Here is a 17,244-nt window from a genome sequence, read left to right as displayed (position 1 = left end):
TTGAGCAGCACAAAATCCAGATGGTAACAGTCAGCCTTACTCTAAGCCAGTGGGTATTAGAATTTGATAACTAATAGTTAGTAGCCATGTGGAAATTCAGCAGTTTTAATCCCTTAAATATAGTCTGGCTAGAGAAGGGGTTTACCAAATATTTGCCTGCAGGGAGAAGTTGGAAAGGGATGCAAATCTGGATGGTGTTTCAACAGGGAAATAAATAAAGTTCCAAAACTGTGAAAGGGTAATAGGATAACACATCTGAACTTTAGGGCTGTGGCAAGTGGGCTTCTGGGAAGAGGAGGCAGCAGTAACAGCAGTACTCTCAGAAAAGTAAGATCCTTGTAGAATGCTTTTGTGCAGTGGTTGTATGGCCAAGTTAATTTTTAAATTATTGCTACTAGGAGATGTTCAGGTCAGAGAATTTCCTTTTGGGTCCAGCATGGTATTACCCTCATTAACCATGAAGATGTCTCCTAATGGCACACTTGATGATATCATACTTCTTTACCAGAGGTGATGGCAGAGAGTTATACTGCTGGATAGGACAAAAGGGTTGAGAAGGGGAAATTAGACTTTGAAAATACAGACTACTAATTTTTTTTAATAATAAATTTATTTTTTATTGGTGTTCAATTTACCAACATACAGAATAACACCCAATGCTCATCCCGTCAAGTGCCCCGCTCAGTGCCCGTCACCCATTCATCCCCACCCCCCACCCTCCTCCCCTTCCACCACCCCTAGTTTGTTTCCCAGAGTTAGGAGTTTCCATGTTCTGTCTTGCTTTCTGATATTTCCTACCCATTTCTTCTCCCTCCTCTCTATTCCCTTTCACTATTATTTATATTCCCCAAATGAATGAGCCCATATAATGTTTGTCCTTCTCCGATTGACTTATTTCACTAGCATAATACCCTCCAGTTCCATCCACGTCGAAGCAAATGGTGGGTATTTGTCGTTTCTAATGGCTGAATAATATTCCATTGTATACATAAAAATAGATCTGCCCTACGACCCAGCAATTGCACTCCTGGGGATTTACCCCAAAGATACAGATGCAATGAAACGCCGGGACACGTGCACCCCGATGTTTATAGCAGCAATGTCCACAATAGCCAAACTGTGGAAGGAGCCTCGGTGTCCATCGAAAGATGAATAGATAAAGAAGATGTGGCCTATGTATACAATGGAATATTACTCAGCCATTGGAAATGACAAATACCCACCATTTGCTTCAATGTGGATGGAACTGGAGGGTATTATGCTGAGTGAAATAAGTCAATCAGAGAAGGACAAACATTATATGTTCTCATTCATTTGGGGAATATAAATAACAGACTACTAATTAAAATGATATCAACACCAAAAACATAAAAAGTATATACAGTGAAAAGAGCCTTGTCCTGGAAGTCAGGAGGCCAGGACTAGTTTACCACGTAGTGACCTTGGGCAAGTTACTTATTTCACTTCCTTGGGTCACAGTGTTCTTCTCTGGAAAAAAAAGCCAGCAGTATTGTCTACCTTTCCTACTCATCAGGGTTGTCTTCAAACCCAAGTAAGGGGGCACCTGGGTGGCTTAGTCAGTTAAGCATCTGTCTGCCCTTGGCTCAGGTCCTGATCCCAGGGTCCTGGGATTGAGCCTGACATCCGGCTTCTGGCTCAGTGGGAAGTCTTCTCCCTCAGCCTCTGCCTGCCGGTCTGCCTACTTGTGTGTGCACTCTCTCTCTCAAATAAATAAATAAAATTTTTTTAAAGCCAAGTAAAAATCTTCAAGATCTTTATAGCTGATAAGGTGCTGTGTAAACTATTATTATCTTAATTACTTAACATTTTATATTAAAAACAAAGCCAAAACTGAACCAAATAGCTGTGATTCACCCCACCAATCTCTCCTCATATCCTGCCTTCTTTTGCCAAATAACAGAATAGGGTATAACTTGCAAAAAGACCTGTGATTTAAACCCTTTTTTTCTTTCACTGAGGGAATAACTGGTTTTCCATGTCCTGCAAAACTCCAAGAGAAGTTTTATCCCTGCCATTTATTAGACTACTAGGAATGGTACTAAATTTGTCCAAGCCTCAGTCTCTCCATCTATAACATAAGGATTATTACAGCACCTACTTTTTTAGGGTTGTTGCTGGGATCAAATGAGATAACCCATGTAATATGATTTTACACAGTGCTTCCCACATAGTAAAGACTCACCAACTGTTAGTAATTCACATCATTACTGTTACTACTACTACTACTACTACTACTACTACTACTGCCACTGCTAAGGAATCTTGTCCTTGGTGGCCTTCTTTGGCATAGCTTCTCAGCTTTGTTACATGGCCAGTAATTCCTCTGGAACCAAACCCCACAACATAATCTCTTACTTGAAAAATTAGTGTCTCCTGCAATCACAGCTCTCCCCTCCCTTCTCCCTCCATGTTTAGGGGCTGTCAAATTACCATTGCCTTCAGAGGAGGCAACTTTGCTCAGCCAGAGAGCCCTCTGCTCAGAGGCAGCTAAGGTATCCACAGGTTTAAGGGATAAGTGAAGTCTCCCATGGATCTTTTACCCTCCCTCAAGTCAATCCCACCCCAAAATCCCTTTACCTGAGACCTTGCTCCTGCTGTCACCTATCACTGGTGGGGCAAAGCGGACAAGGCACACACACACACACACACACACACACACACACACACACACACAACATACACACATGCCTCCCATTCCCCCCCAACAGAAGCACTAATGAATTGATGAATTTCATCTTCTCTAGACCACTACTACTTCAAGAAGCAAGTAGAACCAACTGGTTCTAGTATCCATTTCTGTCTACCAACCTTATGATTCTTTTCAACACTACTTTATAAAGCTGAGAAGTAATTAAAAGATGAAAACACACACATCCCCTCTTTATTATCTAACCACTTCATCCCAAGAGGACCTGTTAGTAAAAGTATTCTTAGGTCCTATGCGTGCCTTCAGATAGCTGTCTGCATGGGGCCAGTTTGGCAATAAGGTAATCTCCCCAACTCCCCAAGTACATGGGTTAGGTGATACGAGCTTGTCAAACCTACATTATGAGAGACATTTATAGCCATGATTAGAAATAGACAGGTATTTTTTAATAAAGACCAAAGCACAGAAAGCATCAATTGAGTCTTCATTGCTTTGTTCTTTGAGTGAGTTGTAGCCAAATTAGCTACATAGTTGTATAGTTGCAAGATTCCTTTGGCACTAAGTTGCAAGCATTTTAAAATACCTCAAAAGGCTGAAGTCCCCAGCTTTAAGAGCTTCTAGTTATCATATATCATGTTGTTGCAAAACATAAAAATACACAAAATTTGGGATTATGACATTTCTGGCACCCCACCAAAGGACTGTGATTTTTTTTTCTCATTTGTGAATCATTTGCAGTCCATGGTCTACTCCAGCTAAACTAGTGGAAATCTGCAGACATTACCAGCCCATGGCTTTTCCTATTGGGTGAAATAGTGGCCCTTATTGGGTGAAGAAATAGCCTGAAGTGATTCCCATGTTAGACCTGACACCCAAGCCAGAATATGGTGACCATCTTATAGGTTCTTGGTATTTGGAGGACACAGGCAGTAGAGTCAAATAGACCTGGGTTTCAACCCCAGCCCTGCTACAATGACTTGAACTAGTCACTTAACCTCTCTAAGCCTCAATTTCTCCTCCTCCCTTACAGGACTGTTACTGTGTTCATTAAATGAGATAATGCATATAAACCAAGGTCTAATAACAGGCATTTGTCAGTCAAAAATAACTCTCTTCCTTTGGAGGGGGATGGTTGAAGAGAAACTTAGAGAAGAAATTACTGCTCTGGCTGCTTCAATGAGGGCATCAGCAGAGTCAGAACAGGGACCATTGGTCTCACGGGAGGTGTTAGGATATCGTGTAGCTTGGTGGTGGGATCCCAGAGATGGAAGCAGTAGGGGGTGCCCCTAAGAAGAAATACTGACAGAGAACCTATCCATCTTTGGAAGCTGATGGTCAAGTGAAAGGGTGGGGAATAAGGAAGTTGGAAGTAGGCATCCTTTGTTATTCTTTATAAGTTGGTGGCAATAGATAATTGGTGCCCTGGTCTCTGTGATCTTGGTTAACTTGAAGACCGGTGTCCAAGACCTCTCTTTTAGGCACCTGGAGTGACCACTTAACTTCCTTTTCTAACCATTAGCAACTGTGCTGTAGCAATAAGTCTTCCACTAAGCTCCCACTTACATCATTCCTTTCACTGCATTTCCAGCTTCTAAGCTTTTGGTTCTAGCAGGGCTCAAAGAAAAAAAAAATCCTCCTTCCCCTAGCCGAAACCTTTTGTCTTCCCTGCATTTGTAGAGGAAGGCCAACCTTTTGCCTTACCATAAACCACTTTTCTCCTCAAACTTCCAAAGCTCTGACCCAACCCTTCCTCTTGATCCAACTCTTGGAATCAAGCTATCTTCCTGCTGGTCTCCTTGCATCTCTTTCCATGCTATCCTGCCCCCAAAACTATGCATATGTTCCAGGAGGCACTCCCAATATAGAGCAAATTCAATGGCTGTGGTTATAGCCTTCACTCCCACTGAAGAGTCAATGAAGATTCCCCACATCACTAAAATAGAGTGGCCTGAAGCCCCAATCCTCATCCTGCCACTAATTTTCTATCTAATTTAGGTAAGTACAGTCCCTCTTAGGGCCTTATTTTCATCATCTCTAAGAGGGTGAGGAGGGAGAAGGTTAGTCATTCAGAGTCATTCAGAGTCATTCAGAGCTAAGTCAAGGTTAGCTCTGAAAATTAAAAGGCAGTTTTGTAGAAAAAGCACTGACTTTGAGCTACATAGACCCCATCTTCATATCCCCTTCCTCAGCTAAGTTACTGGTCTCTTATAGCAGTGAAATAGCATGTTCAAATCTGCACAGTTCAATGCAGCAAAATGAGCATTTGAATCTGTGTAGGTCTGGAAGGACTCAGCTGAGCTCTTCCCCCTTCCTGGCTGCTGCTGGTCCCAGGGCAATTATCAAGAGCCGGGTTACTGTTTTTTGTACTTTGTCAGCCTGGGTCCAAATTACTCACCTCCTCCCCAACACCCAAGGAATTAGTGGTCCTTACCCTTCCTAGGAAACTCCAATAATAGAAAAAGGAAAGGGAGAGAGGGCAGAGAGATTTGAGAACACATACGTTGTTTAGGCTTTATGGTCCTAGTAGACTAGTTTTAAAGTTACCAACCCTTGATATTTATCCTATCAATGTACTCACACTGGTGCAAAATGACACGTATACACAGAAAGTCACTGCAGTATTATTTATAATAGAATAAGATTTTAAACCACTGTCAACTAATAGGGGCCTGTTTAAGTAAATCATACTATATCCATATAGCAGAATGCTATGCAGTTGTAAAAAGAAATGAGGCAGCTCAATATTGAAAGGACTCCATGATAAATGAAGCACAGAGAGCAAGAAACAAAACACAGTGCATAGAATGCTATGATTTACTTGAAGGCAAAATAATATGTATATATGTTTGGCATGTGTAGAAAATATCTTTTGAATGATATGTGAGGAACTGGTTAAAGTTTTTGCCCTATTCAGAAAAAAAATGTATCATCATTCTCAACTTTATTTCACTAATACAGAACAGGTACATGGATAATCATTTATAGTTCTTCTTTAGCCCAGGAAGTAGTGGGAGGTATTTGCAACTATAGTCCTAAGCAGTAGAAAGATCTGATTCCTCAGTGTTAGGGTGACTTGTTAGGGTGACTAACAGATCTTGGTCTTCCCATGATTCTCCTGGTTTTAGCACTGACAGTCCTGGGAAAACTGGGACAATTGATCACCTTCACATTCTTCTGCTGCAGCCTGTATCCAGCCAGGGTTGCTAGTGCCAAGGAGGAAGCTCCCAGTAGTGGGGTGAAAAAAAACTGTGGCACAAGCCCCTGCCTCTACAATCCAGAAGGAACTCACACTTATAGAGTGGCAGGCACATGTTCTGTGAGATATCCTCATCTAACAAGACAAGGAAATTGAGGCTCAGAGAGGTTAAGTGATTTGCCCAAGGTCACACAACTAGTAAGTCCTGGAGCCAGTCTGTCTGACTCCTGCCATGTCAAAAGGACCCTTGGGAATGTAAAGCTTTCAGTGAAACAGCAGGCCTGGCCTTGTTTAAAGCCTAAAGCATCCAGAGTTACATTTTAACCAAATAAAACATTGTTGCTCTGAATCAACTTTGGCAGGCCATTTTGGGAAATGGCTTTCTTCCCATTACCCCTGCCCCCAAAGCAAAGAGAAGAGATGTTCCGGGTTTTTAGACTGAAGGAGCCAGAGGCAGGAAACTTGCTTCCCCAGCTGTGCTCATAGTGGGAGTCCAGTTCTCACTTGAAGAGTGATGACCTACTCATCCCCCAACTTGATCCACCTCCCTCCCAAGATCGGCATGAGAAAGTAAAAGAGCAGCCAGCTAATAACAGGTGGTGGTACATGTCATGATGCTTGCCTACTCTTTGATTGGCTGGGGTTGGAATTTAATTTGGCTATGTAATAAAAGCTCCTTTTGCTAGAAAAGAATGAAAAAAAACCCCAAAGCCTCATCCATCAAAAACCCACTGAGCCACAGAAAAACAGACGTAGCAGATAGTAGAAGCTTTGGGGATTTCAGAGGAGCATAGGAAAAGGTCACAGCAGCAGCTGTACTTGCCCTTTCCCAATTAAACAGCAGGCAGGTGATAATTATATATAGGAAATTGGGCTGCTTTATAGACCCTGTTGAGATATTTTATAGAATATATTTAATAAATATGGGGCAAGGGAAATGCTTACCCTCACTGCTGGCAATTAATTTGTACATGCTGAGTTGTAGAGCATCGGGGAGAGAGATCATCTGTGCCAAGATGCAAGAGAATAATGGAGACTGGCTTATCAAACAGGACCCAAAAGGAAACTGAAGCAGAGCTTTCCAAGCTCTAGATTTATCTGCAAGTGCTGCTACAATTTAGGCAAAGATATTTTGTGTGAACCTGAATTACCTATGCTTTGGCAAATCCTACATTCTTGGATTTGAATGAAGCCAATACATCTCTGTGGTAACTGAACTCAACACCACACTCACCCCCACTACAAAACAGCCAAGCTTGAGAGTAGACTGCAGTGTTTGGGTTTCAATGTCAGATAAAACTGTCAGGAAGGAGTAGGAGGCTCGCCTGCAGTATGTTCTGGTTTAAGAAGCATCAGGTGGGTCACATGACATTTCAGTATGTACAAGGATCCTATGATTCTTCCTAACTTCTTCCTATATGCGGCATCAAAACATTACCACAGAAATGTGGCAGCTTGGACCATAAAATGGAGGTGTGCTCCATTTTATGAAATAGTTGTGTGCCTGTACAGGTGGCTACCAAGAAAAATTTCACATATGGAATCCTGTTCCTCATTGTCTTTCATAACATTAGAGATGCATTCTTTGGACAAATATTTTCACCCCAAGATGCTGCAAAATCTCAGAAATGCAAAAGAAATATTGACAGTCTAATTTGAGAGGAAAAATTTCAAATGCCTTGATAATGTCTTAGAAATAAAAATATATGGACAAGACACGTAAACTAAAGTTCAGGTTATCTTTTGTACAGCAGAATTGAGTTAGATGCCTTCCTACCTACTTCAAAGAGCTGCTTAGAGGATTCAATAGCAAAAGTAAAAGTACTTTATCGATCAAAAGTGCTGTATACATGTGAATCTTCATTACTCTTCTAGTCAATCTAGACAGTCACTTAAAAAAAACAAAACAGAACTCCCTTCTTCCCCACAATGGATTACCATTTGCCTCTTAGAGGGAAACTTATTAACAGTTTCAGTACTGAGTATTCAGAGATGTTCACAGAACATTTTTTAATTCTTAGATATTTATAGTCTAGTCTTTCAGGACAAAGCTTGTAGATAAGTGTGTTCACTCTGGTGCGCATACTACTTAGTCACTCCCAGTTTTCTTGTCATGGGCAGAGTGGTGGAAAGAAAATAGAGCCCACCAGCATTTTTGTAGTTGTGGTTCCTCAAGTAAGGCAACAGAAAACACCCAAGCCTCAGATTTACGTTCTGGAAATTGGAGGTAACACTGCATGATTGTGGACGGTAATGAGATGATGTTATCTGCAAGCAGCCAGGAACTGGGAAACACTGCAAATCCTGTCATGGAATACAAGTGCTCTTTTCCCAAAGCCTCTGTTTGCAGGATATGTGTGTATGCGTTTCTTCCAATTTTTGTCTTACATCCTTGTTAGATCTAGTGGCCTCGAGTAGGTAAAGGTTTGTTTGCATGCACTTATTTTATTGACTTGAGGCAACCCATTGATTGATTTTTAGCTTCTGCTTGTTCAAACTAGGGATACTTACTGAGTTTTAAATAAAAAGTGGTTTGTTTAAAAACAGAAGGACAATTTTAAACAGAAAGGATTGGTTAAAAACAGAAGGATTGGTTTCTTAGGTAAGCTTATCTCAAATATGGACAGAGTTGAAAAGGAAAAGAACTATAGGAACTTTACCTTCTTCCAATCTAGATCTGGGTATTTGTAGAAGTTCAGAGTTGATTATATAGAATCTGTGTTTAGAACTTAAGAATCTCTGATATGGCCTTCTAACCTTCCTACCTACTGTACATAAATCACGTCAACATTTATCTACTCCCAACTTGGTAATGTATATCTCATATGGACGGGATCCTAATACATGAATTCTGAATTCATACAATGCAATCTCCTCTGACACTAGAAATACCCAACACTAAATTCACTTTGTCTTCTAGAGAAAGTAACAATAGTTATAGTTCAGAAATTGCAGACTGGTTGCCTTTGGGTGGACTTTGGCCTGCATACGTGTTTTGTTTGGCCTCACAATTTAAAGAAATTTAGTTAGTTACTAGCATTTCAATATTACAAAACTTTGCACAAATTTTAGCCTGGATTGCCAGCTTGTCTTGAAAAATGGAATGAGCTGCTAACACTGGTCAGCATTCAATCATAACAAACACCTATAACTTAGTAAGAACTGATCTTGATTTCTCTAGCTCCGCTAATAGGTTTTGAAAACCTTTTGTTACCAACCAGCCTTTTTTGGACACTGACTAGATAGCCCTGTACTTAAAGCTGTACATTCTCAGTGACCAGTTTAATATTATGGAACATAGAGGAACAAATTGTGATTTGGCTGGTGTACCCAATGACAGGATATATGACTATGTAGCTACTGTCTTGGTGGAACTCCTCATTTGAACCAGACAGTAAACATTTAGAGCAATAAGCATGAAGCCTTCAAAGCTCTTTCAAATAATTCTCTGAGCTCACATAACTTTGTGTTTCTCTATGTGAATCATCAGTGTCTCCTCCTCCTCCACTCCCACTATCCTCATCTTGAGATAGGGAATGTGCCTTCAACTTCATCAGCTACCTCATAGGACCTACTCAAAGGTGGAGTCCATATTAAAAGCTCAGAAAATATGAATGAAGCACTCTATCCAATGATACGTGCACCACAAAGTCCTTTTTCCCTTTTTCTTGACTATGACAAATGCTAGGTTCATGAAATGAGAAATGAAGGTTTTGATGACTTGTGTCCTCAGATTAAAAGGTTAATTGATTAATCAATTAATTAATTGGTTCACTGTGTCCTTGGATGGATAACAGGATGTCATTAATTAGCAAGGCACAAGTAAGAGAAGAAAAGAGAACATTTCTTTAGTATCAGGAAGGAGAATTAAAGAGTGATTATTACTAAGGGTTGATGGAAGGATGCGGCTGGAAAAGAGGCTGAATTCTACTTTTTTCGATATTTCAAATTACCAAGGTCTGAGAATTTTCCAAAAACCAGAAAGCCCAGAGTTCTGGGAATCTTCTGGAGGAACAAATCCCCCTCCTTATTTCTCATTATTACCTTATCCCATCATGCCGCCTTGAAAGGAACAGAAAGAGAAGAGAGCTAGGTGTGCCAGCAGCAGTAAGAGGCATGTTGAAGTTAAGGGAGGTTTTTTAAAATTTTTATTTATTTTTTATTGGTGTTCAATTTGCCAACATATAGAATAACACCCAGTGCTCATCCCATCAAGTGCCCCCCTCAGGGCCTGTCACCCAGTCACCCCCACCCCCTGCCCACCTCCCTTTCTACCATCCCTTGTTCGTTTCCCAGAGTTAGAAGTCTCTCATGTTCTGACTCCCGAAGTTAAGGGAGGTTTTAAAGAAGTGAAGGGAAGCTTTAAACTGAAAATAGAGGGAAGGAGAAAATATCTACCCAAAAACTGTGTAATGAGCTATTACAGGGGACACTGTATATGCCAAAATAAGAATAGTATGAGAAGCATTTAATAATAGACAGAGTAGAATAACTTGGGAAAAGGACAGAAACAATCCCTGTGGCTTCAGTAGTTGGAGCAGTTAAAATTTTGAACTTAAGTCTTTAGCAGAAATGGATAATATGACTGCTTAGATATCATGAAGACTTAGTATGAAAGAATATATGGCATAGAGGTGAGAAGGTTAGGATAGAGAAAATAAATACCACGATTGAGAGTGTATACCATAGGTCACCAGACCAGAGAAAGGAAAGAATGACATAATTGCAATGTTTAGAAGAGTTATTTTCTCATCAGTTACTCAGTTTCAATAATTTAAATATAATTTCTTATTCTCCCTGCCAGCCTTCCCCTTCCCACAAGATCTTATTGCTCACTTTGCCTTGACTCTTCTGTACCACTCTTTTGTAAGCATCTCAAGGGTATTACAATAACCTTGAAACTCCTGTAAGTTATCAAGAGGACTCAGATAAACTTTGCTCATGAACTGACTTTACAATTGACACACAGAGGCTCTATTAGTACTATCTTATTGTTTAGAGAATTGAACAGAGAGTGTAATAGATGTGTGTGTATTTGGAAGAAGAGAATGGAAGTAGCAAAGGATTGCTTAGATCATGGTCCCAAACTCAAATGCCTTCTGGAGTTAGACACCCCAATCTGAAGGGAGTGGCTGCTGCTCTGTTCCAGCAGATTGTTGCCATGTGAGAATATAGGTCCACACTGTTACCATATTTTCTGTTTGTTTGTTTTTGTAAGAAACAGGAAACTTGAATTTTTCTATGAAATTGTCTGTTAGAGGCGGGGCAAGATGACGGAAGAGTAGGGTCCCCAAGTCACCCGTCCCCACCAACTTACCTAGATAACTTTCAAATCATCCTGAAAACCTATGAATTCGGCCTGAGATTTTAAGAGAGAATAGCTGGAATGCTATAGTGGGAAGAGTTCTCACTTCTATCAAGGTAGGAAGATGGAAAAAAGATAAGGAAATAAAAAAGCATCCAAGGGGGAGGGGCCCCGTGAGGAGCCGGGCTAAGGCCACGCGGCGAGTGCCTCCAGGACAGGAGAGCCCAGGCCCAGAGAAGAAGGAGCTTTACCAACCTTCCAGGATGGTAAGGCAATCGCAGGGAGCTCGGGCAGGACCCCAGGAGGGGCAGGGATGCCCTCAGGCTCCCAGGGGCACTAACAAGAGGACCTGCACCCTGGGGCACAGCGCGCCACACTGTGGGCACTGGAAAGGGCTGGAGCCCGCACCTAGCAGGGCCCCGGGAGGAGCCCAAGAGTCTGCTGGGGCAGCAGCTCTGCACGGAGGGGGCTGCGTGGCCAGGGAGCAGCTCACGGCTCTGGGCGGAGGGGCCTGTGCGATCTAGGAGCAGCTCAGGCGTCCTCTCAGGCGTCATCTCAGGCAGCAGCTCTGGGCAGAGGGGGGTGCCCGATTCCAGTGGCACAGGCACAGCCCAGGATCTGGCGCTCCCCCCGGGACAGACGGAGGCCGGGAGGACACAGGGCAGCGAGGACGCTCCACCAGGCGGCCCTGAGCTATACAGATAGGCGCACCCCATCCCCAGAGCATCTAGGCCCCTGTGGACTGGGAGCTGTGGTAGTTACTGTGGGAGCTGACTCCAGGGCTGGAGAGCTGGCTGCAGCCACTGTTTTTGTTCCTCCTGGTGACACCTCCTGGTGTGCCTCGGACTGAGGAGGGGACTCACAGGATAAGCAGCTCCCACTGAGCCATGCACCTGGCAGGGGGCTGGGCAGCTCTCCCAGGTGCACACACCTGAGAATCTGCACAGCAGGCTCCTCCCCCAGAAGACCAGCTGGAAGGACAGGGAAAGAGCAAGTTCTTGACCAAGCAGTGCTGGAAAGTTCCAGGGGAAGTCGAAGGATTTACAATATATAGAATCAGAGGATACCCCATTGTTTTTTGTTTTCTGTTTGTTCCCACCTTTTTTCCCCTTTTTATTCGCTTTTTCTCCTTTTTCCAGTAAAACTTGTTTTCAGCCACTCTGAGCTGAGCAAAAAAAGGAAAAACTCACCACAAAAGAAAGAATCAGAAACAGTCCTGTCTCCCACAGAGTTACAAAATTTGGATAACAATTCAATGTCAGAAAGCCAATTCAGAAGCACAATTATAAAGCTACTGGTGGCTCTAGAAAAAAGCATAAAGGATTCAAGAGACTTAATGACTGCAGAATTTAGATATAATCAGGCCGGAATTAAAAATCAATTAAATGACATGCAATCCAAACTGGAGGTCCTAATGACAAGGGTTAATGAGGTAGAAGAACGAGTGAGTGACATAGAAGACAAGTTGATGGCAAGGAAGGAAGCTGAGGAAAAAAGAGACAAACAAATAAAAGATCATGAGGATAGGTTAAGGGAAATAAATGACAGCCTCAGAAGGAAAAATCTACGTTTAATTGGGGGTCCTGATGGCACTGAAAGGGACAGAGGACCAGAAAGTGTATTTGAACAAAACATAGCTGAGAACAGGTTGATAACAGGGAGGAAATTGAAGCAGTCATCAAAAACCTTCCAAGACACAAAAGTCCAGGGCCAGATGGCGTCCCAGGGGAATTCTATCAAACGCTTAAGGAAGAAACCATACTTATTACTAAAGCAGTTCGGAAAGATAGAAAAAGATGGAGTACTTCCAAATTCGTTCTGAGGCCAGCATCACCTTAATTCCAAAACCAGACAAAGACCCCACCAAAAAGGAGAATTATAGACCAATATCCCTAATGAACGTGGATGCAAAAATTCTCAAAAGATACTAGCCAATAGTATCCAACAATATATTAAGAAGATTATCCACCATGACCAAGTGGGATTTTCCCTGGGATGCAAGGCTGGTTCAACACTCCCAAAACAATCAGTGTGATTGATCATGTCAGCAAGAGAAAAACCAAGAACCATATGATCCTCTTAATAGATAAAGAGAAAGCATTTGACCAAGTACAGCATCCATTCCTGATCAAAACTCTTCAGAGTGTAGGCAAAGAGGGAACATTCCTCAGCATCCTAAAAGCCATCTACGAAAAGCTCACAGCCAATATCATTCTCAATGGGGAAACACTGGGAGCCTTTACCCTAACATCAGGACAATTCAGGGATGTCCACTCTCACCACTGCTATTCAGCATAGTACTAGAAGTCCTAGCCTCAGAAATCAGGCAACAAAAAGAAACAGAAGGCATTCAGATTGGCAAAGAAGAAGTCAAACTCTCCCTCTCTGCAGATGACATGATACTCTACATAGAAAACCCAAAAGCCTCCACCCCAAGATTGCTAGAACTCATACAGCAATTCGGCAGTGTGGCAGGATACAAAATCAATGCCCAGAAGTCAGTGGCATTTCTACACACTAACAATGAGACTGAAGAAAGAGAAATTAAGGAGTCAATCACATTTACAATTGCACCCAAAAGCATAAGATACCTAGGAATAAACCTAACCAAAGAGGTAAAGGATGTATACCCCAAAAACTACAGAACACTTCTGAAAGAAATTGAAGAAGACACAAAGAGATGGAAAAATATTCCATGATCATGGATTGGAAGAATTAATATTGTGATAATGTCAATGCTACCCAGGGCAATTTACACATTTAATGCAATTCCTATCAAAATACCATGAACTATCTTCATAGAGTTGGAACAAATCATCTTAAGACTTGTGTGGAATCAGAAAAGACCCCGAATAGCCAGGGGAATATTGAAACAGAAAACCGTATCTGGGGGCATCACAATGCCAGATTTCAGGTTGTACTACAAAGCTGTGATCATCAAGACAGTGTGGTACTGGGACAAAAACAGACACATAGATCAGTGGAACAGAATAGAGAATCCAGAAGTGGACCCTCAACTTTATCGTCATCTAATATTCAACAAAGCAGGAAAGACTATCCACTGGATAAAAAGACAGTCTCTTCAATAAATGGTGCTGGGAAAATTAGACAGCCATATGCAGAAGAATGAAACTAGACCATTCTCTTACACCATACACAAAGATCAACTCAAAATGGATGAAAGATCTAAATGTGAGACAAGATTCCATGAAAATCCTAGAGCAGAACACAGGCAACACCCTTTTTGAACTTGGCCACAGTAACTTCTTGCAAGATACATCTATGAAGGCAAGAGAAACAAAAGCAAAAGTGAATTATTGGGACTTGATCAAGGTAAGAAGCTTCTGCACAGCCAAAGAAACAGTCAACAAAACTAAAAGACAACCTACAGAATGGGAGAAGCTATTTGCAAATGACCTATCAGATAAAGGACTATTATCCAAGATCTATAAAGAACTTACTCAACTCAACAGCAAAGAAACAAACAATCCAATCATGAAATGGGCAAAAGACATGAAGAGAAATCTCACAGAGGAAGACATGGACATGGCCAACAAGCACATAAGAAAATGCTCTGCATTACTTGCCATCAGGGAATTAAAAATCAAAACCACAATGAGATACCACCTCACACCAGTGAGAATGGGGAAAATTAACAAAACAGGAAACAACAAATGTTGGAGAGGATGCGGGGAAAAGGGAACCCTCTTACACTGCTGGTGGGAATGTGAACTGGTGCAGCCACTCTGGAAAACTGTGTGGAGGTTCCTCAAAGAGTTAAAAATAGACTTGCCCTATGACCCAGCAATTGCACTGTTGTGGATTTACCCCAAAGATTCAGATGCAATGAAACGCCGGGACACCTGCACCCCGATGTTTCTAGCAGCAATGTCCACAATAGCCAAACTGTGGAAGGAGCCTCGGTGTCCATTGGTAGATGAATGGATAAAGAAGGTGTGGTCTATGTGTACAATGGAATATTCTTCAGCCATTAGAAACGACAAATACCCACCTTTTGCTTCGACATGGATGGACCTGGAGGGTATTATGCTGAGTGAAATAAGTCAATCGGAATAGGATAAACATTATATGGTCTCATTCATTTGGGGAATTTAAATAATAGTGAAAGGGAATAAAGGGAAGGAGAGAAAATGAGTGAAAATATCAGTCAGGGTGACAAAACATGAGAGACACCAAACTCTCGGAAATAAACTAGGGATAGTGGTAGGTGAGGTGGGCGGGAGGTTGGGGTGACTGGGTGATGGGCACTGAGGGGGGCACTTGGCAGGATGAGCACTGGGTGTTATGCTATATGTAGGCAAATTGAACTCCAATAAAAAATAAATAAAAATAAAACAAGAAAGAAAAGAAATTGTCTGTTAAATATTATCAACAAATTAAAAATTGAAAGACGCTACGTGAGCAAAAAAAAAAGAAGAAACGAAAACACTTCCACAACCACTCAGGGGTGAATTCTTATTTAGATCATGGATGGAATTCATGGTAGAGCTCTGATTTGGTGATTTAAACTAAGTCTGGCTCTTTGTCCAGTTACCAGACTATGAGATACATAAAGAAAATAATTAGAAGGTCGTTCCTTTTTGGTACCTTTTTTTCTTTCTCTTCAGATCATGAATTTCTTGAGGATCATGGTAAATACTTTGGATTTGGTTCTAAAAGTGTTAGGAAGCTATTGGAGTCTTGTGAGCAGAAATGGGATGTAATCCAACTTAATATTGTAAAAGGAACACTCTAAAACTATAGGAATGGTCTATAGCTATAACCTGGAGCCTTCCCGAAAATCTGCCATTTCTTAACATAGTCTTTTCCCCTATGAATTATTATCTTCTAGGAATGTTATTCTTATATCTTTGTGTTCATGTCCCTCCTCCCCATTCCCTACCAGCAATAGAGGTGTTTTCCATGATTCTTGGCCCTATATTATCTTGAATGTGTTTTCCAAGGGTACCCAATTTGTTTTCTGACTGAACTAACTTCCTTGTATTTTTGTCTGGCCCTCAGGCCATTTCTCAGGTATATGATAGAGATGAAGTCTTCCAGATATCTGATATTCTTAACTGAGAGAATAAGTGGTATGGTCTGGCAAATTCATCTAATTACTCAACATTATGCTTCTATCTTTCAGAAAATACTGAAGGAAGGACCTCTACTGAAGAACTGTAATTCCTTCAAGAGATGGAAGCTTAGGTATTTTCTGGTTCGAGGACAAAGGCTCTGTTTTGCACACCATCCTGCGGTAAAAACATACATAGAACATATGGAATATTTATTCTATAGAATATCTATATAATCTTGTCATTTGGTTTAGTGGGTGGGAATGCCAGGAAATGTTTGTGTGAGGAAATAGGCCAATTAGGTAAAGAAATGTTAGCAAACATCAAGGTAGAAGTAGAGATCTTCTATTTTTCCTTTAAACTTGTCCTTTTGGGTCAAATGGGGGACATTTTTCTCTTCCTTCCCCTTCTTCTTTCTCCTCTCTTTTATAGATTCCTCAATTTTCTTCTGTATCAGAATCAACTACACAATTTGTGATGCCCAGTACAAAATGAAAATGCAGGGCCCCTTATTTTAAAAGCAAGGGAAATATGTCATTAAAGATACTAAAATATAATACAATGATTTTGTCATGGCATCTTTTATTTGTTGTTTAATGTCATTCTAAGAAAAAATAAAATATTAAATTATTAGCAGTTTTGCCATTCTTCTGTATATTGTACAATGCCAGTTTTTAAAAAGATTTTATTTATTTATTCATGAGAGACACAGAGAGAGACAGAGACATAGGCAGAGGAAGAAGCAGGCTCCCTGCAGGGAGCCTGATGTGGGACTTGATCCGAGAACCCCGGGATCATTACCTGAGCCAAAGGCAGATGCTCAACCACTGAGTCACCCAGGAACCCTACAATGCCAGTTTTAAAAGCAAATATGAAAGCATTTAACTCACATGAAAAACCACCAAATTATATAATTTGTATTTAGTATCTCATGCACACGCATATATTTTCTTTTCACCAGCATACCAACTCAACTGTTTTTATTTCACATCTTGATACT

At 41.1% G+C, this 17,244-nt stretch overlaps 1 protein-coding gene across 1 annotated transcript in view; it reads left to right on the top strand.

Moving 5' to 3' along the window:
- DGKK (diacylglycerol kinase kappa) overlaps positions 1-17,244 on the top strand; it is a 172,647-nt gene that overhangs the window by 41,114 nt on the left and 114,289 nt on the right. Inside the window, exon 2 of the mRNA XM_041742070.1 lies at positions 16,316-16,426. Coding sequence (XP_041598004.1) covers positions 16,316-16,426 — 111 coding nt within the window. The remainder of the gene's footprint in view (positions 1-16,315; positions 16,427-17,244) is intronic.

The sequence above is a fragment of the Vulpes lagopus genome, chromosome X (genome assembly GCF_018345385.1).
Source record: "Vulpes lagopus strain Blue_001 chromosome X, ASM1834538v1, whole genome shotgun sequence".
Classification (NCBI taxonomy): Eukaryota; Metazoa; Chordata; class Mammalia; order Carnivora; family Canidae; genus Vulpes; species Vulpes lagopus.
The sequence above is the reverse complement of the archived record's forward strand: the minus strand, read 5'-3'. Positions and strand labels throughout refer to the sequence as shown.